General features: G+C 39.5%; 2 protein-coding genes and 1 long non-coding RNA gene across 8 annotated transcripts; 2 read left to right on the forward strand and 1 right to left on the reverse strand.

The window, feature by feature from the left end:
* The first annotated feature begins 507 nt into the window (after positions 1–507).
* On the forward strand, positions 508–18,788 carry LOC143368565 (uncharacterized). The gene is made up of 11 exons (XM_076811414.1): positions 508–659; positions 2,141–2,194; positions 3,272–3,359; positions 4,275–4,484; positions 5,313–5,565; positions 6,621–6,969; positions 8,199–8,563; positions 15,486–15,675; positions 16,250–17,227; positions 17,288–17,812; positions 17,925–18,788. The coding sequence occupies exons 1-11, from the start codon at positions 600–602 to the stop codon at positions 18,732–18,734; spliced, it is 3,882 nt and encodes a 1,293-aa protein (XP_076667529.1). The 5' UTR covers positions 508–599; the 3' UTR covers positions 18,735–18,788.
* Positions 18,789–18,985: 197 nt separating this feature from the next.
* On the reverse strand, positions 18,986–25,919 carry LOC143368564 (bestrophin-4). Of its 6 annotated transcripts, none has more exons than XM_076811408.1 (11): positions 25,761–25,919; positions 24,340–24,469; positions 23,977–24,260; positions 22,376–22,510; positions 22,148–22,314; positions 21,190–21,347; positions 20,866–21,096; positions 20,700–20,780; positions 20,483–20,634; positions 20,276–20,404; positions 18,986–20,091 (listed from the first exon to the last, which is right to left on the reverse strand). In XM_076811408.1, the coding sequence occupies exons 3-11, from the start codon at positions 24,153–24,155 to the stop codon at positions 19,296–19,298; spliced, it is 2,028 nt and encodes a 675-aa protein (XP_076667523.1). In that variant the 5' UTR covers positions 24,156–24,260; positions 24,340–24,469; positions 25,761–25,919; the 3' UTR covers positions 18,986–19,295. The 6 variants fall into 6 exon arrangements, with proteins under 6 accessions (XP_076667523.1, XP_076667524.1, XP_076667528.1 ...); XM_076811409.1 differs by having other exon boundaries at positions 25,764–25,891; XM_076811413.1 differs by lacking the exon at positions 25,761–25,919 and adding an exon at positions 25,537–25,555.
* LOC143368566 (uncharacterized) lies at positions 25,267–26,859 on the forward strand. Its single transcript, XR_013085253.1, has 2 exons — positions 25,267–25,470; positions 25,741–26,859. It is a non-coding gene; the product is annotated as an uncharacterized LOC143368566 (long non-coding RNA).
* The last annotated feature ends 247 nt before the right edge of the window (positions 26,860–27,106 follow it).

The following is a 27,106-nucleotide window of genomic DNA, read 5'->3' on the forward strand; positions in this document are numbered from 1 at the left end:
ATGAATTGCAGATGCAGAACAACGAATTCACGCCACGAACATGTCCGTTCAGTTATATTCCTTTCCACTGCGTCTGACCATAAACCATACACTCTGCTTGAAGCTATGACTAATACTACTCCTCCATCGATTGTTACCCCACAATCCTCCAGGATATCCCCGTCACCGAACGTAAAAGTGAAATGCTAGTCGAATAACAATAGAAGCAGAAAATTTGCAAATGTACACCCTTCGTCTATCGACGGATTCACCGCCAGTACAAGCATCTCGCCCCACAGGCGTTAAGGCCCGGAAGGGTGGAAGGGAAAGCAGATAGCCGGCTCGGAGGAGAAGCAGCAAACGCGGCGTATACGATAAGGGAGACAACGCTCGCCACCCGCAACCCTCGATAACGCGAGAAAAACATAAACGCGGGATGCGCACGCACCACCCCGTGCACGCTGATGGTGATGGAGGGGTGAGAACGGAAGCTCGCGTAGATAGGAAGGGTGCAGTCGCCTCAGACGTCTGCTTGGCCCTACTCTCGCGCCGAGCCTCCCCTTTAAGCTTTCCGTTCATTCGGTTTCACCTTCAATTCCTCCCTTCAACGACCGCCCGCGATGGCCCTCGATGCCACGGAGAAGAGCTACATCCTGGACGCGCGGAACAACTACGAGGACGTGAGTACCGCTGCCCTTAATTCACGGCGATCCCCCATTGTCCTTTGATCCTGGACACAGGCGGCGCGCGACCAAGCGGCGATTGCTTTGCGCCGATTTTCTCGGGCTAAAGAACGTGGCAGACACGGCAAGGATTAACGCTGTCCGCGTGAACGATGGAAACGGAGCGGGGTAACTCGATTAATGGGGAGCCGGAGGAGGCTCTCCGTGATCCAGTTTGCTCGAAGCGGGCAGCGATGTCGGCCAGTGGATCCGCGCAATCGGACGAATTGATCTATCATTCGAAGGTTGATTAGATTGCGCGGCTTGATTAAAGGGCGGCGATGGAAGTGGATACGTTAATTGCGTCGGAACCCGACGGGGAGTGTGCCGCTGTAGCGAGGAGGTTCGAAGCTGGAAATTGGTATTGGCTGGCCTCACGACTTCTTAATATTCTAGGAGGATTTTGAATCTCGCCGAATTCGCAACGCGGAGCTCTGACACCGCTGTGTCTCTTGTCGAATTCCAAAGTAGAAGCCGGTGAAAGCAATTTGAACTCGAGGTTTGTTTTGTAACGAGGAATTCCTTTTAATATACTTTTGCAAGCATCGGTCGCTTGGGAAAGGAGACGAATGTGCCGCGTATTTCGAAGTTTCCACGAGTAACAAAAGGGGAAAAATCTATAACTCATTACGTATGTGTATATGGATTCTCTGCCTACGCAATTTCTACTACCCTGCACTTGTGCGCTCAGATTCCTTTTTCACGCATGCATCGGAATTCCATCAATTTCTAATTACTGCCTCGGGTTGTTGCCCTACTTATCGAGAAAGAAAACTAATTAAAAAACTCGTCGAGACGGAGCAGCAAGAGAAATTGAACGTCGTGATCTCCTCGCGTTAATACGAACACCGCAGTTTGTATCGCGGCGCCGCAATAAAAATTAATTCACGTAAATTTGTATAATGGCAATAGACGTCTCCATTCAACGACATCCGTAAAGTCGTTGTCCCTTCGTCTTCTTAAACTTGTAATTATATAATAAGTCGGGTTTACATTTACGCTGTGCACAGACTCGAGGATTTTGTAGCGGCGAGATTTGCATATTTATTTCGTTGCGCGTTCAATTCGTGTCTGAGAAATCCTGACTCGCGAAGATGCGTCATAAAGGAAATCCTGGAGATGTATGTATAGGGTGGGGCACGTGAATAGAGCAATTTCGACAGCTTTTATTTTCTAACGTGCGGTTAAGAATGTTTAGAGTAGCGTTGCATTGAACGGTGCAACATATTTTACTGCGAATGGCCATTTCTGGAAAAATCTTTCATGCGTAAAAGGAATTATCGAACGGACTTCTGAAGTTTGCTAGGCAAATTCAGCATTGTCTTTTAACATTTCTTCGCTAAATATATTGAATATTACCGTCACGTTTAATTTCGCTGTGAAAATTAGGAGGATATGTGTGGCGAATGAACGAGTCTACTTATTTTTATTTCAAACAGGGTGGCAGCCTAGGCTCGGAGGAGTCTTACGATGATATGAGACAATTAGTCGGGGTAAGGAACGATTAATACACAGCATAATTAGGAGCCGTGTTTTACTAGTAATCAGCTTATACGCCAGGATTAACAAGGGAAGTTAGGCAACTTGGAGATTCAGAAAATCATGCAACTCCGTGTGCAAGTAGAGTAGTTCATGCGTAAGACAAGCCTATTTTTTAATGGTGCCATAGTGCAGTTTTAGGGGACGAAATAACCCCTTGAAGAAAATGCAGAAGTTTCTTTTTAGTGGGGTATCTCGAGAACGGTGGGAGATATTGGAAAGAAGTTTAAACAAAAGTTGCATCTCTTTTTTATATCTACAAAACCGCGTAAAAGTAATTATGGAATTAAGGATTGATGGTGGGGGTGACTTGAAAAACATGGACTTTTCGAGAATTATTTTTACGCAGTTTTGTAGATACAAAAGTAAGATGCAACTGTTGTTTATACTTCCTTTCGATATCTCTCACCGTTCTCGAGATATTCCACGAGAAAGAAAATTCTGAATTTTTTTTCAAGGGGTGATTTCACCCCCTAAACTCACACCGTGGCATTAACAATTAATCTGTTTGTTTTATGCACGAACTAGTCTACTTGCACACAAAGTGGCACAATTCCCTGAATGTCGGGGTTGCCTAACTTCCCTTGTAAGAAATATACGCGGTTGCACGAATTAATGTACGCCACTTGCTTCCCCTGGTTTCCTTTGTAGATGTCCTACGTAGAGCAATTAAATTTCTGTGTAATTGTAGCAGTAGATAACGATTGGAAATGTCCAAGATCGATTTACAAATAAATTCTGAAATACCGTTGCTCTTTAGAAGATGTTCTTTAGTTTTCTTTCTTGCCGGCCTTTGTCTCGTTATAAGCACTACCTATTTCATTGCTTCTGAATCATCCTTTCCGCTTTTTTTTTTCTTTGTCATATGTTAACTTGCCTCAAGTTCGGACGCTTTTGCAGGTCTTGGACACAGCTTCCTTTCTTAATTACGTATAATCGATCGTTCTTATTATTGCCACTGCTTATTAATACCTCCCCTCTTCTTCGAACCCGTTTACTGCCCGTAGATGTAAAGGAATCTAATTTTGTAGGAGCAGAAGGAAGAATCCGGCAAATTCAATAGTCTGCCTTTGGCCAGTTTTAATTTCATCAATTCCATTATTGGCAGCGGTGTCATCGGTAATCCGAACACGTGATTAATTAAAATTATCCGTAAACGCTGAAGTTTGCCAACTTACGGGCAACGTACAGTCTCTCTGCTCTGTCGAGTATCATTTCATACAATGCGTGTGCAAATTGGGATGATAAATGTATTCGTAAAATAAACATTTTTTCCAGAGTCAGGGGGTGTTCCATTCTCGTCCACGAATGTGCATTTAATTATTTCACATTTCAGTGGCTCACTCAGGATTTAATCTCGGGGGTGGGGGGCCGAGTTCGTTAGGTGATTATAAAAATTTATTTAAAGAACAAATTCCAGTTTTCTTTTCTTTTCACAAAGCTCTTGAATCGTGGTTACATCAATCTTCTTCTTCTTTCCTTTTCTTTGGGGGGTGCCAGAGCCCCTTGGTCTCCTCTCGGGGTGCGCCACTGTCACGTTTAATCTGCAATTCAACGCTTTACGTAAGTAAGGGGGATGAGAAATGATTGTAAAACGTTTACACTTCTCTCTGCCCGAGTGTGACATTAAAGACGAAACGAGCCTTGGCCTTCTTTAAATTTGGGGATTCGTGCCCTCTTTGTTTTTCCAAGGGAGGTTGTTGGCACGACGCCCAACTCCTCTTGGATACCCCGTACGACGAATGATTCACCGAGGATCACCTCTCACGGTGCTGATCTAGTCCGAAACGACTCAAATATATATATGCAAACGTATTTTTAGCGAGTACTCTCTAGTATAATTAACGAGAAGGGAAAGGTAATTATTTTATGAATACACTTGTCTGGGAAAGCGATAAGGAGAGTTACAGAGGGGCATGATTTTTCGAGCAGCGAAAAGAAGGCTACTTCAGTGTTGAAAGAGTAACTCCTAAGAAGAATCACTCGTAATTACCGTTGGCGAAGAGTGATGAAATTTTAATATACGCTTTCTAGGTATACCCTATGCTCTCCACCAAGCTGGATTCGGCCTTGGGATAGTATTATTAATACTGGTAGCCGGCCTCACTGATTACTCTTTAATTTTAATGGTCAGAAGCGGCCACATCTGCGGGGAGATGAGCTACCAGGGCTTAATGAGAGCCAGTTTCGGTCGTACCGGATTTTATATACTCACGACCCTGCAGTTTATTTACCCGTTTATTGGTAAACCCATATTTTCGGAACTTATTACAATCGCAACATAAAACGGCTAATCTGAAATTCCACTTGATCCTGTCCTCGTCGAATGAACGCTTCGAATCTCTGATCTCGTCTCCGCTTAAGGGGACTAGGCAGTCGAGAAATCGTTTTTTTTTATTCCACTTTCCGAAAGTACTATCTTTTCTGAATAAAATGCCATTTGGTTTATATTAAAATTCGCAAAATTGTTGAATTGTTTTTCTCGAATCTTTTTTTCTCTTGGTTTCACTGTATTTGCGAATACATGGAGGTTCAGATTGACTTGCAAAAATTACAAGATGTATAAAACATATGCCATTTCCCGCGCAGCCTATTATATGGTCCGTAAAAATGTTACAACTCGTGAACTGTAAAATAATTTCCTCACCAAATGATAGATCTAATTAAAAGAAGTAACTTTTGTCTTGAAACTTCTTTTCTATCTCTTACAGTTCGCGAGTTATAACACAAAGGGGTTAATTCAGGGGTTAATTTCACTCCCTTCCAGTGAATTTGGGCAGCAAACAAAAATTGCGTGGTAATCAGGAGGAAATCCTCTACATATTCACAAAGTTTCAGAATTTTTTGAATTATCGTGTTCGGGATCTTCCCTTGTTAGTCCCCTTAATGAAGCCCGGTCTAAGCTCATAGATCTGCTCGATATTAATGCGCGTGAAATTAAATTCCACGCGTTCCCCCTGACAAGGATCAAGATGCCATTTTCAGTGCCGTCTAAATAGCTTTGAAATCCACGCGCCCGGCTGCAGGGGGAGGATCGTTTAACGGCTAAGCGAGGTCTTTTGTTATTTCTAGCGATGGTTTCCTACAATGTGGTCGTTGGCGACACGGTGACGAAAGTGCTGATAAGGGTGACGGGGATGAGCGAGACGAGCATCTTCGCTCACCGACAAGTGGTCATCTTCGTCGCGACGGTCTGCGTCACGATACCCCTCTGCCTTTACAGGAACGTGGCCCGCCTGGCCAAGATCTCTTTCCTCTCGCTGGTCTGCGTCGGTTTCATCCTCCTGGCGATCCTGATCCGGGTGGGCACAATGTCCGCGATCGTGTGAGTGATCCAAATCTGCCAATGGCCCTTAAAGCGACCCGATCGATCAGCAATCAGCCGTCACAATAATACAATATCCGCGCGATAAGTGACGGTCCAGTTTTAACGTCACCGAGGTCACGATGCGCTTTTTAATCAAACGGTATTAAAGGGGAAACCTGGTTCAGGACGCTGAAAACACGGTGATTTTTTAAGAATTATTTTCTCAACAAATATAAATGGAATCTTTCCAAAACTTTAAGGGTGTTTTACTGTACATTCAGACAACAAGAAAACTTTTTTTTTATTCAATAATATTTCATTTAATACTGTTTTATTGGTATATTTTCGTAGCGCCGCGCCGTCGGAGTTGTCAAGTTGTGTACATCCTAGCCGATCTAATTTTTGCGTACAATAAAAAAACCGAAGTTTTTCTTAATTGGCATGAATTTATATCGTCGATGAATTAAAAAAAGAAAAAGGTTTAAAATTGACAAAGTTATGGGAGTTTAAAGAAAAAGTTACGGTTTCGACGTTTCTATGCAAGAAAATGGTTTAATTTAATTTCTGCATAAATGCTTTTCATTCGTCGAGGAGAGATAATTAATATTTTATAATGAAACAACTCTTGTGACATTGTGTTATTGTATTACCACTGACAAGGGAAGATCCCGAACCTCCCCTACACAACTTAACAACTCCGGCGGCGCGGCGCTACGAAGATATACCAATAAAACAATATTAAATGAAATATTATTGAATAAAAAAGAAAGGTTTTCTTGTTGTTTGAATATACAGTAATACACCCTTAAAGTTTTGGAAAGATTCTATATATATTTGTTGAGAAAATAATTCTTAAAAAATCAACGTGTTTTCAGCGTTCTAAACCAGGTTCCACCCTTAATGCTATTTAGTAGTATTTGGCGCGTCACGTTCCACCGTGCCCCAATTCTGGTGCAGGTGGACTTGGAGGCCGGGGCGTGACTGTGCGCCACACCTGGTGCACGAGTTGCGTTACGGCTAGACCAGGAAGATATGTATCTACCGGCAGCGCGTCAGTGTGCATCGATTTTCAGGCCAAGCCAAGAGGATAGCTGGCGATTCGCGAACTTCCCCGGGATAGTGCCCTCCATCGGGATCATGGCGTTCGCCTTTATGTGCCACCACAACACGTTCCTTATCTACGAGTCCATAGAGAGGGCCACCCAGCAGAAATGGGACGTCGTCACCCACTGGTCCCTGTTCACCTCGTTCTTGATCGCCGCTGCGTTCGGGATCATCGGCTACGCCACCTTCACCGCGTACGTGCAGGGCGACCTCATGGAGAATTATTGCTGGGACGACGACTTGATGAACTTCGCCAGGGTCATGTTCAGCGGAACGATTCTGCTCACATTCCCCATCGAATGCTTCGTCACTAGGGAGGTGAGTCTCCGTCGCGTTGGTTCCGTGACGCTCTAGTAGACTTTGAGGAACGATGCTTTCATGAGTTTCTTAATTCCTCTGAATTTTCTTCCCATCCTGAGAAAGACACTTCAGAGAATTTTCTGTGGGGGAAGAGTGAAAGGGGTCGATGTGAATGGCGTGGTTTGCGATCTGCAGAAATGAGAGGATGTCCGCGTGCGAATGCAGTTAAGATTCGACGACGATGGGGGTGATATTGTAATGCGGGTAATAACCGCGGAGGAGGGTGAATCGTAAAGGGGAAATAGGGATGGATAAATTTAACGAGCGCGCAAATTAAAATGCATAGAGTGTAATGCATAGGACGAGTTAAGGGCAAAGAAGATTAATTTGCATCGCTACTACCTGGCCAACTTGATAAATTTTTTAATCCATTTCACTCTGGAAACATACATACAACTCACGAGGTAAACCACTCGAACGTTCCTTCCTTTAATTTCTCCTCATTTCCAGAGCACAGTTATTTGGATTGACACACTTATTATACGAAGAACACAAACTAAGGGGTAACTAGACAATTAGACGATTTTTTTTTTATGATACCACGAGGTTGAAAATTATTTCTATATTTCTTATATTTAGGGCTTATATTAATGAATAGATTGCAGGGTTCAATGAATAGTACCACAACAATAATAAATAATTATTACAGTTAAATTGATATTCTGAATGTGTTATTTATTTGTAGTATTTACCTACGTAGATAATTTCTACTTAGATGTTATAGAATTTTTATGTATTTCGGTTCATGTAAGTTATAAAAAAAATATTATTTAAACATTATTTTTAACCAGTTCCACTTTCTGTTCAATGCTTCTTATGAAACTATTGATTACTTATGTTATGATTTTCATACCTTTTATTAAATAAGCACGAAGAATATGATATTATATTGTTAAATAAAACTAGTACCAGTGTAGAACACTGTCTAAAGAAGGGTTCCTAAGTGTAACATTTCTTTCACTAAAAATTCCACAGGAACAGAAATTTTCTTAAATGAAACGTATAAGGTCTAACAGAATTTTTTTTAAAAATAAGAGTTCCAGAACTTTTTCGAGCCCTGATATATTGTATAAATATTCTACAGAAATATTAACAAATTTCTGAGTCATGTGTTGTCCCGCGAAGCTCCTCATAGGAGTTTAGACCGCGAGACATCAGTCCCACCGCTAATTGACATATCTTGTCAGGTGGTCCTGACAGCGATTAAAGGAACAGACGAGTTGGAAGACCACACGGCGTACGTTCCCAACTCCGACAGGAGGTACCTGATAATCACACTGGCGATAGTGATCGTCGCGTACCTGATCTCGATGTCCACGGACTGCCTGGGCCTGGTCCTCGAGTTGAACGGTATCCTGGCAGCTGTACCTCTAGCCTACGTCCTCCCTGGCCTCTGCTACCTCAAACTCGAAGAGGGGCCGATTCTCTCCCCGAAGAAGCTCCCAGCACTCGGCCTGATGTCCGCTGGCGTGTTCGTCGCCGTCTCCGGCTTCCTGTTGCTGATCGTCAACAGCGACACTTCCAGTTCCTGTCTACACGGAAGAGGAATGCCGTATTGCATCGACGAGTCCAGTAATTCCACCTCCAACACCTCCACCATGGCCACCGTCTCTATCTAACTCCCTCGAGGAGCGGCGGCTCCTTTTCCAAAGGCAAGTATGTATGTACTTTTCTCGCACTTTCGTCCCTTTCGGGACGGGCCATGGGAGGGAACGACGAGGGCATTTAGTTGCCACTTGTGGTCGCCTCGCCGCTGTCGAAGGCAGAGGGCCCCGGGATAATTCAAGGAACTTGCTTCTCTTTAGTCAAACGACGAAAATCAAAGCACTCTCTGTACTGTTCGTAACGCCGGTGGTAGGAAGGTGGCTCGAGTGGGACCGGGTGGATACTTTGAAGATTTATGGGCGTCTGCCCGTTGAATTTGTCGGCATTCTATCTTGTTGAACGCGTGGAGTCGAATATTTTTCAAACCGATGATTGTGGACAATATGCGTTTGGCCACACAGATTTCTTTCAGTGTTAAGGGGATTCTCGAGGATATGTATTTTGAATGCTGAACGGGAAGCTTTATTGCTGTTAACTTTCATACACCTCAATACGAGCTGAGTGGATCAGATTCTCTAAACGGTAATTCGAGCTTTCCAACGATGCAAATTAATTATTATTGGGTGGAAACAGTGGGGATTTATGTATCGTTTACTAGAGCTCAAGTGTTATAAAATATTGAGCTGAATTTACGAATACTTTGAGCAGAATGTTATTGAAAATTAATAACTTTCTTAACCCTTAACCGGTGACGTGCCAGTTTGTAACATAAACGGTGACGTGGAGTCTCGTAGACTCTTCTTTAATAATTTGACATTGTCAAGCCTAAATTTATTTTTAAGATACTTTTGCACGTTTTTTTTCAAATCCACTGAAAATTGTCTTCGTGGCACACGTTGTAAAGCAAGGTCGAATGAAAAGAAGGAAAAATAATTCTGCAGGAGTCTTCCACACTCCCTGTCACTGGTTAAGGGTTAATATTAAATGATCCTTTGAGAATTCTTAATTGATAAAAGTTCTGCCGCTTAGAACTAATCCTAGCATTCCTCTAAAGTTTTCTAAATACTACTCAGCTCTTGTTAATTGAAATTTACGAGGTACCTGGACGAGAACTTGTGCAAAATACGTACAATTGATCAAACTAGTAAGCAATTTTATAATTACCAGAATGCAAGCTAATTACAGCCAGGAATTGAATGGAATTAAATTTCTCAATTAAATTATAATTGGTTCACTTTCGACGAGCAAAGCGGGTATTCTCGAATAGAATGAGGTTCGTCCGTGAATTGATTGCAAACAATAAATTGAAATAATTACGATTAAGAATGGATTATTTATTGTCGGTACTGTTCCATCTAACTTGGACTTAATTATACGTAATATTTATTAATAAGCGTAGCTGCCAGTAACGTACTTGTGAATGTTATAAACTTGTTTGGATCAGTGTTGCTTCGTTTACTACTGTTACAGGCAAATTTAATTTGACGAGGCGAAAGTTGTACGGATCTAGAGATGGGAAAGTACTATTTACTTATGTGATTGCCGACGAACTCGGCGAGATAAATGAAATAGCAAATAGGGGATGAGAATTCTATTCTTCGTGTTCGGATATTGCATAATTCAGTTGATATATAAATAATGGATATTATTTCCATTGAATAACAAACTCAATATAATCAAAATGTATTGTTTGTCGATAAGAAGAATACTCATTATGATTACAGATGGTAAATAATATTAAGCTGTTACAACACTATTTTTCGAATCTTTATCGTAGGAGCATATAATGAAAAGAGGGGTAGTACACTACGATTTTGTATTAAAAAAAATATATAGCATGGCAATGTTCATTTGGCGGTATGTGAAGCACGTACTCGGTTGTGAATTTATGTATCTATTGTCCTATATTATTCACACTTGCTTGGTGACCATTCGAATACTTTCTTTCTGTATGTTATATACAAAACTACTTTCATTAACTATTGGTGCCACTATTGTTCGACAAACGTCTCAGTAGTAATGCATTCGAGAAACAGTACAGTTTTTTTTAATACGAAATCAAACTATTTGCTTTCTGGAAGAGGTTTAGGTGTAATGGAATAAATATATAAGGACGTTTCATAAGATTCAGAGTGATCAGAAAATTAAGTGTTTGGAAGTGTAAAATAAAATAATTTCAGCTACTTTTACTTAACGTTATTGACATCATTATACTCTGCTACTTTATGTAATTTCGTTTCTATAATATTTTTATACTAACAAAGCATTTTCTTCTTCTCGAATTAAAACACCACTACAATCATTTTACTATTATACACAAACGAATTAATCTGGCTCGAGCGGGAAGCTGGAGATAATTAGATTTAATTGCTAAAGAGCTACTAAATAAATAAATTATTTTATTTTAAACTCGGGGCTCCCTTACCTTTCTGGTGCGCTGAATCTTAAGTATTAGGCCTAATAAGTATTAATTAACATAAATGAACGCTATTTATTAGAGAGGAACAATCAGAGACCACGATAACGAAAGTATTTAATGAAACTTATTAAGAGAACGAATTATTTAGCTTGCGTTCCAATCGAAGTCTTTACGGTATGAAGTTCGCGCAAAAGCCACCGGGTGTCCGAAAATTTGTACATAATATATATATATAAAAATGAGTGTATTTATGTGTACTTAGCTTTTTGTCTATCTATATAAATTATACATATTGTATAATAAACCATCGACGGTGCGAGTGAAAGTATTACGTGTTACGAAGTCTCCCCGCGAAAGACTTTCACTATTCATAAGAAAAAGTACGTAAACTATTTTTACCCCCTCAAAAGAAATCAGTTACAACTAACTCGTCTAACTATAAACTCCCTCTCTATTCTCTCTACAATGTTCAGAACGTTTAGAAAATGTAATACCTTCGTTCGCGCTGAAAAGCCAGACCACGCTGTATTTTTGAAAAATCACCGACGCTAGAAACGATTCTTCCGGTCATGCCTACTCGAAGTTTTCATATCGATCTGATGGTTACAGGCGTTTGTAAAATAAGATCCCGATTTCATTTAACGATTCGATGAAAGAAACGTGGGAAATACCAGTTTCCAATAAAACGGAGACTTAAATTTTTTCGAACGCCATAGGATCCACAGTAGTCGGAAATTCTTTAGCTCCGAAAACGTCGCCCGACGGTGAGATATGAAACTCGAAAAAATTCTTAACGAGAATGAAGTAGCGTAGGTGAGAATGTTTGCTTAAATAATTTTCGAAGAGTTCGTTGATTTCCGAGGCATGCCGGAATATGTATGACAATGCAATAATTTAAAGAACCAACGAATAACAGAAAACGGGACTCCTCATGATTTTTGTAACGCGTTGAAGATGCTGCGTACCACAATTTTTGACGAAGCTATAGCATATGCAATTAAAGCACTGTAATGACGAGACACACAGTAGTCGTTAGGTATCGACTTCACTAATAGAAGTAAAGATTAATGCACAAGAGGCGAAGATATATATTCTACGGACACTCGGTATTATTTTAATTAATCCGAGCAGAATGAGATTGAAAGTTGAAGATGGTGTGTAGTAACGCGGGACGAATGGAGGACGTAACAGTCATTACTGACAATCGTGCATCGCAGACCAACAACTAAGAGAAAGGATGAGTTCTATAGAAAGTGAAAATTTTTGAAAAAACGAAACAGGTTCCTAATTCCCTCGATGGTCGCGTGGTCTTTCGTTTATAATAGACCTCCTTCGAAATCTCCATTTTTTTTCTAATTCCGAAAGCTTCTTTTTTAACCGCATAGAAGGTGCACAAAGATGATTTCACGAAGCAGCTTGTACATAGCCCCTCTGTTTTTGTGGAACAATCGCGAGGTGCGCGATATTTGATTCGCGGTCTGACCCGTTAGGTGTAGAATGTACTTTGGGGAACATCATTAAGATAACAGATGCTTTATTTTTTAATAAACAACCGACAGAGACTTGTTACTTTTTGCCAATACTGTAATTGTAGATCTAACGGGCTCGCGATTCGCCTAAGATTGTTCTAATTATTTGTTGCACCCTGTTCGCCCTTAATAATCATTAGAAGCCGCGATATTAGGGAATTGAAAAGTCAGTTAGCTGATGTCCTTCAATTTTCGAGCACTATTTGCTTAAGAGCAACATAACACTTGTACAAAGTTGAAAGCATAGCAGACAAAAGATATACATACATAGTGTTTAGTAATTCTCGCGGAAGACTTAACAGGATTGTTGTTGATTTTTATAAGTATATAAACAAGTTCGAACCGAGAATATAATTGAAAGCAGAGTTTACTGTTGATATGTATGTATGGACATGATCCTGTGAAAATTATTGTTATCAATTACCAAAGTTGGATGCTCATATTATACTGCAATTTGAAAATATTAAAATGCTTACGCGTTAGAACATCGGCCTTTTCTCTAAAAACAGAAAAGAATGGAATATTTTTAAACAAAAAATGCTGTATTTTAGGGATGGGTTTCCCGAAGCGTCGAAATTTCGAAATCCAAAAAAGATTCGAGTTTCGAGAGTTCGAGTTTCGAGTATTCGAGTTTCGAGTATTCGAGTTTCGAGTATTCGAGTTTCGACTACTCGAGTTTCGACTATTCGAGTTTCGAGAGTTCGAGTTTCGAGAATTTAAAAATTAGGTTCAAACCCACCCCTACTGTATTTTGAAATTTCTAAATACTTGAATATAAATTTAATTAAACATCAGAGATTAATATCAGAGATAAATATTATTATTATTATTATTACCAAATAATGTGAAAAAATGAATATAACATACCATTCGAAAGAATCAAGAGACTGCCCTCTCCTGGATGTACTAAATACCATGGAAACCTTTACCGAGTTCTAAAGTATGAAAGAAAATTTTTGTTACTATCACTCATAATTTCTAATAGAAAAACAATGTATAATACATATTTGCATCCAACTTGGATTGACGACAGAAAAATATACTCCTGTCCCCCGAATCATTCGAGACGGTGGTATATTTTTCAAAATCCTTGGCGCATAAGCGAAAAGCGACGGCACATTGAACGCAGGTGAAATGCACCGATCATTGCGCAAAGATTTCTTCGTGTGCCACGTGAAACTATTATTGCCACAGTCATTGCGATACGTTGTGCATAATTCTGCAGCAGGTCCACGAAACCGCATATACGCGAGGTTTGTCGATCGTTGTACATATATTTTTATATTGCGACCGGTATAATCGAACTTAATTACAGTTACTCACAATTATTTTTATATTGCAATAATTATATTTCTGTGGACTGTGACGCTTCCATTCCATATTAATTCAAACTCCGCGCGGTTATTCGTTAATCGTTAACTTCAAGCCACGACAAACACCGGTATGTATTCGAGCATCGATATTGCTATATTACAAAATGGCGAATGCTCGTGTTTGCATTTGGTCGCAGTTTCTATAGTTTGCGATTTCGATGGAGACTAAAGTGTTACGTACGCACGACGCTCTAGGAACATAAGTGGCGATCGAGTCTTTCCAAATCTGTGACCACTTTTCTCATCGCGTTTGTCGATGCAATATATTTTGCGAGCTAAGGGGACGTTTTAATTAGAGAGACTTACGTTTCGATATAGTAGATACTAGATGGATTCAAATGAGACGCGCGTGCGCGTAAGACGCGGGCTGCCTAGTGACGATGGGATGCGCGCGCAGCGTACGATTTCAACGCACGCGAATGTGTGGCAGGATTGTATGTACCTGCTTTTGTTAAGTCACTTTACTTTCGATTAACTGAATTATCGACGATCGTCATTCTGTAATGAAAACGCGTACGAGTCGATGCAGAACGGTTATATTTTACTATCCACGATCTTCTCTTTGGCAGAAAGATTTCTAATTTTTCTGAATGCATCGTTATACATTGTAAAATACCTTCTGTGATGGCGTAACTTCATCCAGATAACTATCTTTAATTGCAACAAGACTATATATATGTGTATTAATTTCGACTTGAAATTACGAAAGTAAAACTGAGAAGCGCAAAAAGGACAATAGGAATGGATCACGATTCTAATTTAAACTGCGGATTGTAACTGCAAGCGAAAAGTCCCTGAATAAATGCAATTGTATTTTTACTCTGTGATATGTGTACAGACAGCGTACATACTTGTATATGTTTTGTTGAAGCAAGTCTGTATTGAAAATCTATTGTAACGTTGATTGGACTTGAGTAATAAATTCGAACAATAAAAAAAATGGAAAGCATTCGAAAACAATATTATAATAGAGCATTTCCGTAACTTTCCTTCCTCGCTTTTCTTTCGAATTTCCTTTAATACAATCTAACTACGAGCTGAATAATTAACATTTTGGTAATTGAAGAAAATCACGCTTATGCATCGACAATCCAGGATTGCTTATCGATGTTATCACTCCTTTCTTAAAAGACTTCACGACTCTACTGATATTTGTTACAGATTCAATGTGTATTCATAGAGAATGAAACACACGCACATTATATACATGCACATCTTTACGATGCTGAATGTGAACGGAGGTTAGAAAGAAACAGATGAAGTATAGAGAAACAATTCACGCAACTAAACAACATCGGTGTTAAAATTTGCAAATCTTCGGAGGAAAATAATACACATGAGTTGCTTCGAAGTTCGAACGACCTTAGCAGAGTACACCTCGATGCGAATGCTATCACTCGTTTTCGCGTGAATTAACCCACTTCACTTTTTCCTCAAATCGAGCGCAATTGATTTTAACGATGTTTCCTTCATATTTTACCACTGGCTCCGTTATGAAATTTCTTTATAATATTCCTCAGTAGGCTTGGACGATGCATGCTTCCGATAATTACAAATACGCTGGGCATGAAAAATGTCAAAAACATCCTCGGCTTCCGAGGAGGGGAGTTCGAGTCGTAACTTGACTTCCAAATGCATTAAAATGGAAGTTTCGAAAAACGACCAGTTGGTTGATACGTATCAGAAAACGTACGGGGACGAATGTCGGATTTGCCTGAAAAGGGCTGTTGAAATTTGTGAGCTATTTCGAAATGGGGACGCTATTGCTCGTAAACTTATGGCCGTTGCTTCTGTACAGGTTAGTTTGCCACTCTTTCCCTTATAACACATTGTAAACAAATCTCTTTAGATTTCGATCCTCTCCTTTGCGTATTCGTGATAATTTCATGCTCTACGCTGTTCGAAACTGTGTGAAGAGGCTTTCGAAATAGGGTATGCATTTTGCTATCAACTCCAAATGACTGAAGTCAACCCAAGTGGATAGAAACTAATAGCTCAAATCCCTAAAACCACACAACAATTAGAATTCACTGTGTTTACAATGAATTTAACGTTCTCAACTTGCACATACGATGTATATTGTGCATATAGTCTTATGTTAAAAACTTTGTACTTTGAATAATAACAGTTTTTCGATAGCATTTGTTGTTGTTGGATGTTCTTTACAAATTTGAATATAAAAAATTGAATTTTATATCGATGTGTTTACCTTAAGAATTATGTTAAGTACATGTATAAATAATATGTTGAAAGTATTCGTAATAAACTTTTTATATTTAAATTGATGTGTTCAAGTTCTTATGGCAAGGGAGTGTACGAAAATTGGGTTTTAATGGCGAAGCTAAAGTGATACGTGTTCTTTTAATTTTTAGGTGGACGAAGGAGACGGTTTACCGCCAGTGATATGTTTGCCTTGTAATCAACGTCTAGACGCATCCTACGATTTTAAATGTCAAATACAGAGTTCGGACGAGAAGCTCCGGCAACTTCTGAAATTTAAATCCGCTAATGACTCTGTTACCAGCGCCAGTATAGTCACAGCTATAATTGCTGATGTGATATCCAGTGTAATATCCTCCGAGAAGGAAAACACTCAGAAGGAAGTAGTTTGCCCGACAAACTTCTGTCCCGATAATTTTTGCTTCGCGAAAGATGACGCACCCTTCTGCCTGAATTCGGATAAAAGCTTGTTCTGCTACGAGAGAGAAACGCAGAGTCAATTAAGTAACGCCGAGCAGAAAAAGGGTGCAGAACACGTGAATGTTTATAAAAATCTGTTAGAAGATTCTCAGAGAGAAATCGAGTCGATTAAACAAGAAGAATTGTTGCTTTTCGACCAATGTATAGAGAACAATAAAGTAGATTCTATAAGGCAAATTAATTCGATTAAAGACGGATTGAGAAGCGAAGATGGATTGGCTTTGTTCCATGAACGTATGGAACAGAAGAAAGACACTTCGTTCAAAGCTGCTGTGAATAACGATGGACTATTAGAAATAGGAAGTCAAGAGATATCGGAAGAATTGTCGAAACCTGATGGCGCGCAGGACGACGAAGAGAAGCCTCTTATATCACGCACAACTAGATTACGATGTACACAATGTATCAAATCTTTTCGTACGAAAGTGGCCTTGCAGAGGCACGCCATTGTACATAAACGGAAAACTAAATTACGATATGTTTGTTACATCTGCGAGAAACAGTATTCGACTCATGCGAAAGTGAAGGAGCATTTAGCGATGTGCCACGAGACGCACGATAGGAAAGAAAATATCGAACATAAGAGAGTTAGCTACGAACAGGAAAAAGAAATCGCATGCGGACAAGATAAAAGGATCAGTAATGCTCACGTAAGTATGCCGTAAATATTAGTTTTATTTCAATGTAACTATTCTATCGCCGCGTTCTAGGACAAAAGACAAAAGGCCCAGAAAAACGATGACTCCTCGAAAGAACAACGGAGAAATCTGAAATTTACCTGTAAAGTGTGCTCGAAGCAATTCACTTATCAGAAGTCTTTTGTGACCCACGCTAAAAGTCATTCGGAGTATAAATCAGAAGAATTGGAGGACACCGATCGGTGTACAGTGAAAGAAAGGCCTGTGGAGAATGTCGAGGAAGAGGAGGAGAACGAAGAAGAAGAAGAAGACGACGAGGAGGACGACGAGGACGAAAACCTCCCTGCCGAAAGCCTGCAGTGCACTCAGTGTGGGAAACTGTTCGCAACAAAGAGGAATCTCAAGAGGCACGTCTCGACGCACAGCGGATTAAAGTACACTTGCGGCACTTGCGGTAAAGGGTTCTCCAGAGTGGACAAATTAAAGGATCATGAACAATCGAAGCACAAGTCTGAAATGTTTGAGAGCTCCGATCTGGATGACAAAGAAGATACGGACAGTGTAAATAAGGAAGACTGTTTAGAGCGGAGGAAGAAAGTAAGTTACTTGAAATCACCGCGTAAACGACATTTCGAATAGTTTCGTTAAGATGTCGAAGCTCTCTTAATCGTACGTTAGAGTAATTTTAGAAAATTGGGAACTGTTTCAGGAGCGTCACAACAGACCGCACAAGTGTGCGCTATGCCCTAAATCCTTTGCACAGGCTCAGTCTCTGGCAAACCACATAGAGCGTCACAAGCGTGTTAAAGAAACCCAGAAACGGTTTCTTTGCGAGGTTTGCAGCAAGTGTTTCGCACAGAGTGGTTCTCTTGTCGCGCACATGCGTACGCATACGGGAGTGAAACCATATGTTTGTAACGTGTGCAGTAGGGCTTTTACAAAGAGCACTTATTTGCAATTGCACCTACGCACGCACAGCGGGGAAAAGCCTTACATTTGTCAGTATTGTAGTAGAGCGTTCGCGCGTGCGAACACATTGGCACGGCACATAACAATGCACACAGGGGAGGCGAAATATCATTGCCAGATCTGTACAAAGTCGTTTAGAAGGCTGACTTCGTTGAACGAACACACGTACACGCACACTGGTCAGAGACCGTATGCGTGCAAGATTTGTACAAAGAGATATAATAATGCCGGGTCACTTTATGCACACAGAAAGAAGTGCAAAGCGCAGCAGCTATCAAATACCGGCTACGCGGTTTCCGTGGAGAACACTGTGCCGCAGCAGGATGTGAACGTTCCGCAAGTCTTGATCTATTCGCAAAGGAAGCTGGTGGAAGATGCGACTGTCGGCCAAGTTACGCCCACGCCGCAGTACATGCTCGCGAATGTGCACAATCAGAAGAGCCTTGGATCAAATGTCATCCAACCGTTCGCGGTGGAAGACCCAAATGTTTATACAATTAATTCGAAGCAATACAAGAACCCTTACTATACAATTTATCCAAATATGTAAGATAACAACCAGTGCGGGAGATTGAATAAAAAAAATGTCTTTTTTAGAGCCACACATGTACCGCTTTTCTCTTAAACACTTGTAAATTCAAACGCGAAGATGGGGGTTGAATAATGTAAGGTAAGTGAACGAATCGAGAGATTTATAATATACGGAAAAGACAAAGTGCTCCAAATTAGAGATGATTGTAATAAACAATTGGTTACGACAATCCGGATTGTTTTTTGCAATCGGATGCAAACAGTTGAAACATCTTTACTATTCCTTGTTTATTATGTTTCTCTCTTTTAATCCGATTACTTTGAGTACTTAATGCTCTAATTCGACTATAAAAAGTATTAGTAATTTTACTATCTGATGTCACAAAAATACAGCTTAATCGACATCGAAGAATATTAACAAATTTATTCGTTCCTAAGTGTCATTATACTTAGCACGGTAATATTGCAATATATATAAATAATTAGCATGGTTCTTACGAAATATATGACAGTATTGTGTCATCGAATAACAAAAGAATACGATTCTTACTTCTTATTCATTCATTCTCGGTTTAAAGACTCATTCTTTCTTGGCAGAATTTGTTTCATCATCGAATACATCTGCTTTTGTATCCTCTACATCGTCGTCCAGATGCTTCAAGTTTGGCGAGCTCCTCGTCTGAGGGAATATCTCTTCGATAGGTGATTCATCGTCTATCGTTTTGCTTCGATGCGCCTTCATGGTCTGTTGCCATTGAACACCTTTCTTTTTGCTAGTTCCCATTGATTTATGCCTTCTAACAAGGAACTTGGGGCTTCCGCTTTTAAGCGTCACTTTTTCTGTAACTGGTAAGTTTGCTTCTGGCGGCTTTAAATGATACGCATCGGTATAACGACAGTGACAGTGACAGGTGTCCGAGCGAGGGCTATCACTTGTGCTCGCACTGAAAGTACCAGGCATGTGCACATCTTCAAAATCACAATGCTCCCCTCCCACTTCCAGAAGCTGATCTGGAGTTAGCTGGTCCAACGAGGGTCGACGCCAGACTCTGTGAGTATATTCCTTCCAAGGATTTGGGTCGCCGCTATAAACCACTGGTGTATCGATGAAGCGCCTCGTAGGACCCGATAAGTTAGTCGCGCTCGGCCAAGGCTCTAGAATCACCTTGGGGCTCTTCGTTAATGTAAAAAATGGCTTTCGATTCTGATCGATACGCTGTGTTGAATATTTTCCTAGGTGTGAAAACTTCTTCATAGCTTCCGTGATGGTACTTGACCGCTGGTCTGGCGGTGTTTCTTGAATATCGAATTGTAAAACTGTCTCAGGAGAGTTTTGATCAGTCTTTGTAGGTGTTTCAGCGCGTAGACTGATCTGGCTGAAACAAACGAGCCTAACTTAATAAAGTTTCATTGCGCGAGTGCTATCCAAGTACTTTGTGCTAATGTTGTTTCAAAGCTTCAATATTTCTTAAACCCTAAGAGAAAATACTTTCTCGCAACGCACACCTTGACCTCTTTATGCAGAGGAAAGCTGCGCGACAATATGTATTAAGATCTTACCGCCTTTCACACGATGGGCTGTCAGCGTGAGTAGCCAGACTCATGTTCGACGTATGAAGAGAGGGTTTCAGATCTTCCTCATCTTCTTCTATATCTGGTAAAAACATGGTTTGCTTCTCCTCAGGGACGCTGTAAATACGAGAACCTATACAGTATCTCATAAAATGGATCGAAGCTAATAACAAAAGGATGTTTAAGTATACTAACGTCATTTTTGCCACGCTACCGCGGTATGTTTTCTTCTTATACGCGGCTGCTGCTTCTGTGTATGGTAGAATCAGATTCTCGTCGTCGAAGTAAATGTCTTTGACCAGTGGCGGACACCTGTTCATGAGAGTGTCCACCCCAAGATACGATACCTGTAACACATTTAAGAAATAATGTGTTATTAATATAGTCTTGGGAATTCGATATGTCTAATCACCTTAGTATGACGATCAATTATCCAGTTCAACTCAAAGTCTTCGTCATCATCACCAAAGGGATTAATTAATTGTTCAGCTACCTATTAAAAGATGATCCAAGTTTTAACTCGCACACGCTTTATTATTGAAAGAAAAATTTAGACTTTGGTCACAAATTGCAAGTACCTTTAATAACCCCATGAAGAAGAAGAACTGCAGAATGGTAAAAACAGGTATGTAGGTATCGATCTCCAGTTGGAATTGCTTTTCATTACCATCGATGTATTGTCGGGCTACCAAAGCAACAGCGAAGAAACTGTACGTGGCTAATGTCACAACTTGCGTATAGACTAATGGGATACATATCCAGTCGAAGCTCCACAAGAGGCCGCATTTCGTGCGAAACTCACTAAATTCCTGTAACAATTGTTAAGCGTGTAATAACTCCTGCTTGGCTTCCTTTATTAATTAATACCAAATAACACGAGACTCGTTTCATATGACATGTACCTCCATAACTAACTTGAGTCCCTGAGGATCTGGAATCCTGCGATTTTGACGCGCCTCTTTTAGAAGATTGATAAACCATGTGCAAGGGATCCAATACGTGTTGAATTCCGAGCTTGGTACTGCCAGAAACAATTCCAATTCCAATGATGTCATAAATCCTGTGATATATTACTTTATTAGTTATCTGTTACTTAGAGACTGTAATATTAATGTTTAATCACGTTCGAAGATAAATAAATTTCATAGGATTTATGTATTTATGTAGACTTTGTGCGATATTTAAAAGAGCAATTAGTCTAACAGTTAGTCTAATAGTGCACAATTTTTTTTAAGGGAAACAATTAACACAGATTTAATGAAATGCATAAATTTGTTAGTTCAGTTATTTCTTAATTTTGGAATCTTCTACTTTAATTATTATTCTAAACTCTATGACACGTTCTAAATTAGAAATGCGCGCGTTAAGCTATTACAGATTGTTTAATAATCACGTATCCATAAATCTTATGAAATATTTCAGATACTCCCTTATCAATGAAAATTCAAGTGCAACTTTACTTTGCTTGTTAATATATAGAATTACGTCCGATTTTTATAAAGACATATATAACAAAAATAATGAAAAAAGATTAGAATTAAAGTATACCCAATGTGTTTAAGGTGTAACTGGCCAGAAATGTATTCATCTTGGTCAAAGTATTCTTTGTATCGCAACTAGATGACTATATTTTCTAGTCTCACTGCTGAGACGTTTGTTTTATCATTGCCACCATCGATTTACCGTAGTTCTTGTTTTGTCACTCTAACATTCTTCAATGTAAGCAAATGCAAAGTGCGCATCCTACTCGAGCGCGTGCTATGGGTTAAAATTAGTAAATTCATGTTAGAGAAAAACTTTTCTAGTCGTGGCAATGGAAAGGTCCGTTTCTAGTTTGACGATGAGACATAAATAGTTTACCAGAATCAACAACATGATCGAGGGTTGGAAATCGTTTTTTCACCGCTGAACTGATCGACCGTAGGACGAGTATTAAAGACAGATTCAAATAACGCATGAGCGCCCTTCGAAGCATACGACTATATTCATCATTCCCCGTAACATATAACGCAATTAAATGCATCACTCTGTGGAAGAATATTCGTATGAAATGTATCAATAGTTCAGAAGTTTATTCTTGAGACTCACTTGTCGGGCCAAGGTATCGCTTGGTATTGTTGCCACCACCTGTGAGCAACGTAGGACACATAGAAGCCCAGAACGAAACTTAATGGAATTAAATTAATGAAATTGTCGCAGTAAATAACAATCTGCTCGAATTCCCTAAAAAGTGAGTAAAACGATTCTTAGTAAAGTTCTCTTCCTTTTCATTAACTGACAACCAGTGACGGGCCCAATATAACGAGAATATGTTTCTCTTAAAATTATAATACATTTGTGCCATTAAGAGGGTAGGTTACCCTCAAAATTTTCGAAAATTGATTTTTAGCATGTTTGCATATTCCGCTAGCTACATTTTTTCTACGTATTTTAAGCGGAACCGGGTCTCGAGATTCTAAAAAATGAAGGAATTACAGTAAAAAATGTCCGAGCCTGCACATGAGATTAAATAACGATGTCCAACTTTAAACGCGATTTCCCAGAAACTACGTTTTCCAAAACGGTGAATATAAAATCTCGAAAACCGCTCGAACGATTTGAATGAAAATTTACAGGGAGCTGCAGGAAACTATTCCCCTCCATGTATTGGGAGCACATTTTCAATATAAATTCTTAAAAAAAGATAAAAAATATTTTTCCTACAAAAAAATGAAAAAATCAGAAACATCAACATAAAAATCGTATTAATTTGTTTAACAAAATTTTGCTTCCTGCATAAGATGGATACTGTCTTACAGATTATAAAAATGCCTTTACTTTGTTTTAGGTAATTCACCTGTCCGGAATCGTGTTCACCATCAAACGGTGCATGGCGTACATGCTCTCACATTTATATTTACAACTTTTTTCCTATAAATATATTTAAAATTTTCTTTTTGCGCATTAAAGTTAACGAAATGACGCTTATAAAGTAAAGCAAAAATTATCTATATATTCATTTATTACTTCAGAATGTGCGTTCGAAGAAGGGCATGATTTTGGGCTGTTGAGGGTAACCTACCCCCTTAAGGGGTTATACCTAGTCAGACGGCCGAAAAGAGGCGAATGTTTGTGAATTTTTTTTTGAAAAAGCGGAAACATATATTTGAAACAAAATGGCGGCTATTTAAAGTTGAAATCCTGATTTTTTCGCGTGATTTTTGCACGAAAAGATCAGGATTTCAAATTTAAATAGCCGCCATTTTGTTTTAAATTAATATTTTGGAAAATTCTCTCCGTCAATTGGAAGATACATTAATATACTAACGAAACCATTTTTGTTTCTTGATTTCAGATAATCAGGTTCCGAATGGCAGTACTCACCACAAAACCAAATTTTTAAAAATGCTTCTTGGATATCGGTTGTTACTTCATTATAATCGTACATATTTTTCTACGAAAAAGTTACTTAATGTTCTTTAAATGTTGCTCTTTTAAGCGCAAAAAGTTTTGTAAAAATATACGCTTCCAGTTCTTCAAAAAAAATTCACAAATATTCGCCTCTTTTCGGCCGCCCATCCAGGTGTAACCCCTTAAGACAGTAAAGAAATCATCGATTATGAATTTCATTCATATTTCAAATACTTGCACCCCGCACTGGTGACGGAATCTCTACCAAACGGAGAATATATAACTGTTTAATTGCGAACTTTTTTTGCGTAGGAGTAAGTAAATGTCGGTAAATAGCAGATAGTGCGCCGAAGAGGATTAGAAACAGGAGGAGTTCTCTATAGATGAGCTTGTAAAGTGAACCTCTCCACATAAAAAGCAGCCTCGTGAATCCGCCGCTTGTGGAATTGGCAACTTGATACTGATACGTCACTGTCATCTTCCTTTCGTTCAATATTTACTACTTTTGCAATGAAGGTAATTTTGTCGTAGAAATAGTAGCTTCTTCCTTTTCATCGTTATTATAAGTTTCGCCTTAGGGAACCTGGCAATAAATTCAAATGAAAACGTGCAAGATCCAGCCGATCTTACGCGCAATTCTTACTGTAAGCTGCTTACGATACCTCAGGCACAGTGGAATGAATATGTGATACTATAAATCATCTTAGTTTAACATAACAGATGCAATGCGTGGTTCGTCCACGATGTGTTGTCCAACAAGAGAACCATCGATTTCAAGTCCATTTTGCATCCCTGCAAATAGATGCGAATAATATTACTTTCTTCAAAGATTCGTTACAAGTTTAAATACACGATAGTAAAAACAACATACTAAAGCAGATCACAGACTTTCATAATACAATATTTATATGATTAACACGTATGTTAGTCTACGCAGGGTACAGAAAAATTAAGCAGTTATCACGTAGCGAAGGGAATGTCGTCGGTAAGGCATGAGAATTGTCGTCTGGGAGTATAGGCTGCGTGGTTTCTTCAGACTATGCATCGTAAATAATGCTGAGTAGTTACGGGAGTCGCGCCAGAATCCACCGGCACGTTAAATATAACTTTGGACATTGAAATAACTGCTGTCTTAGTAAACATAGAACTTATGCGAGGTTTCTGAGTAGACTGCAATCCGCACTTCTAGTCTGGGTGGTAATTATTGTCCTTAACATACTTTCCGCGCGTAGAGACTGATTTTGAAGAATTTCTGTTCGACACTAATGAATCATGGTCAACGGTCACCGCAGACTGCATGTCACCAAGCGTTCAATCCTTAACGACAAAGGGGTAAATAGCTTTCGGCACACGTTACGCTCGCGTGGGATACTTCATTTGGCTTTCTATTTCGTAAATTCAATTTCTCGTCTGTAGTTGTTTTATTGCAATCCGTGAGTCATCGATGCGATTGAAATATCGGCTCGCCTGCAAGGGTCGTGTAACGACACGTGCGCGGCGTCATTGTGTCCAAGAGATTGCTGACGGCCACGAGACGCTCATCGAGGGAGCGATCTAAAAATACGTTGAAAAGAAGCACGCGACATTGGCCGAGCTGTGAAACGTTTCCGTTCGGATTTTAATGCGATAGGTACTATAGTCTAAGTCTAAGTCAGTTAAAACTAACTCGAAGCGGTTTGTTTTTTCGTTGTAATCCATTTAAACGCCCGCGAAAGCAACGGAACAATGCAACCTTTGAATTGTACGAAGCACGACGCGACGGGACTATCATTTCCTGTAAATAGGAAACTATGGTAAGGATAAGAATAAATAATTCGAATAGCTCTATTACGAGAGAATTAATATTACAATATCACCACATTGCTGTCGACCATCTTTTGTGATAGAAACTGTTAATTATTGAAATACGAAGTCGTGATAATGGGATTGCGTTAAGTTTATCTTACGAGAGCTCGTTGGAATTTACGTCAGTTAAACACTCGGTTAATTAACATTGGGGATTTGTTAGTTATTATATACATATCGACATCATTCTTAAACGCGTATTAAATATATTCTTCTAGCACGTGAAGAACGGAACTACCACTGAAGTCGGCGCTTGAAGTCGAAATTTTTTCACTAATATCCCGAACGTGAACTACACTTTATCGGTCGCAAGCACAGGTATGCGCTCGAGGCTTGTAAGCGGCAAACTGCTCCGCTAAGAACATCCGCATCGTCATTGCGAATGTTAACATTTGACGCTAGTCAATTCTGATCCGATGGCAGATGCCCAAATCTAAAAGGGGTCGAATGTCAAAATTGTATCAGACATTGTATTACACCTATATACAAATGTCTGAATGCTATATAACTTTTTCGTGCAAATAGGAACGGGAAGAAAAAATTTGTTTTGAATTAGATTGAATTATACATAGAATATGATGTAAGGTTCTTCCATATGTATACTTATTTAAATCTTTGACTGGCAGTGGCGATTATTTGGGTTAAACGTTTTAATCTGTGTTTAATCATCGACGAAGTATAGGATAGACCTATCACGCATTGTCGTGTCACGTTCGGGGGGCTCACGAGCCCCCTTAACATTTTCGTGTCATTCCCAACGTTATGTGGCAGTTCCCCAGATTCTGTATTTAAACCGAAGGGATCGATGGAACATTGTTTCCATCCATCTCTTTGGTTTAGCAGGCTAAGGGTTTCATGTACAGGGAGATCGATGGAACTTTGATTCCATCTATCTCTCTACGGGTCTCCAAACGCAGCAACCTCCTCGTGGTGAGATCTGGTAATCGGTGAGAACCTAGCCGATGGCTGCGATTGTTCAATATTTTAGTCGGATAAGATTTTCCTTTAACTTGCAATACTATGATAGACTGTAAGAATAAAATATGGAACTTGAAATGTTATTCGATCGTTCCTACCGGATCCCAGAACACGAGTACAGTGGAAGGATAAGTGCAAGTTGGAATATTTCAGCGAGCTACTCGAACTGATGGGTTTTTGACAATTTTTAAAGTCCTCTCTGCTTCAGCATCTTATTGAAATATACCAAGTTACAATTCCTTTGCGAGGTATTCCACGTTACATCACGAAAGCATGTCTTCCACAAATAATGTTGTTTATATAAATTTGTATGTTAAATAAATTTGTTTTGCGTTAAATAAACTTGAATAGGACCGCAAGGTTCAAAAGCATACGTGTTATTGTTTTGTTGTGATCCTTCTTTCTCTGTCGTTGAACGGAATACGTTCATAAAACGATCTTTAAATTGTTACTCTAACAGAATCATTTGTAAATCGCGGGTTTCGAATGACCTAGTTTTATCCGTGTTAAATTCTAATTCCTACCACGCGTAGCGTTACAATCTGTTTCCAGATCTTCGCCGGTAATGTTGCAAACACAGACGATACCTCGTCTGTGGTTGCAAAT

Source organism: Andrena cerasifolii, chromosome 4 (genome assembly GCF_050908995.1).
Source record: "Andrena cerasifolii isolate SP2316 chromosome 4, iyAndCera1_principal, whole genome shotgun sequence".
Taxonomy (NCBI): Eukaryota; Metazoa; Arthropoda; class Insecta; order Hymenoptera; family Andrenidae; genus Andrena; species Andrena cerasifolii.

Excerpts from the sequence above, each read along its gene's own strand:
- LOC143368564 (XM_076811408.1), bottom strand. The coding sequence starts at position 24,155 with ATGACAGTGACGTATCAGTATCAAGTTGCCAATTCCACAAGCGGCGGA. Across the intron at positions 21,097-21,189 it reads GACTCAAGTTAGTTATGGAG|GAATTTAGTGAGTTTCGCAC; the intron begins GTACATGTCATA and ends CAATTGTTACAG. Across the intron at positions 20,405-20,482 it reads GGTAGCGTGGCAAAAATGAC|CGTCCCTGAGGAGAAGCAAA; the intron begins GTTAGTATACTT and ends TCGTATTTACAG.
- LOC143368565 (XM_076811414.1), top strand. The coding sequence starts at position 600 with ATGGCCCTCGATGCCACGGAGAAGAGCTACATCCTGGACGCGCGGAAC. Across the intron at positions 3,360-4,274 it reads TATTGGCAGCGGTGTCATCG|GTATACCCTATGCTCTCCAC; the intron begins GTAATCCGAACA and ends TACGCTTTCTAG. Across the intron at positions 17,813-17,924 it reads GTTTAGAGCGGAGGAAGAAA|GAGCGTCACAACAGACCGCA; the intron begins GTAAGTTACTTG and ends GAACTGTTTCAG.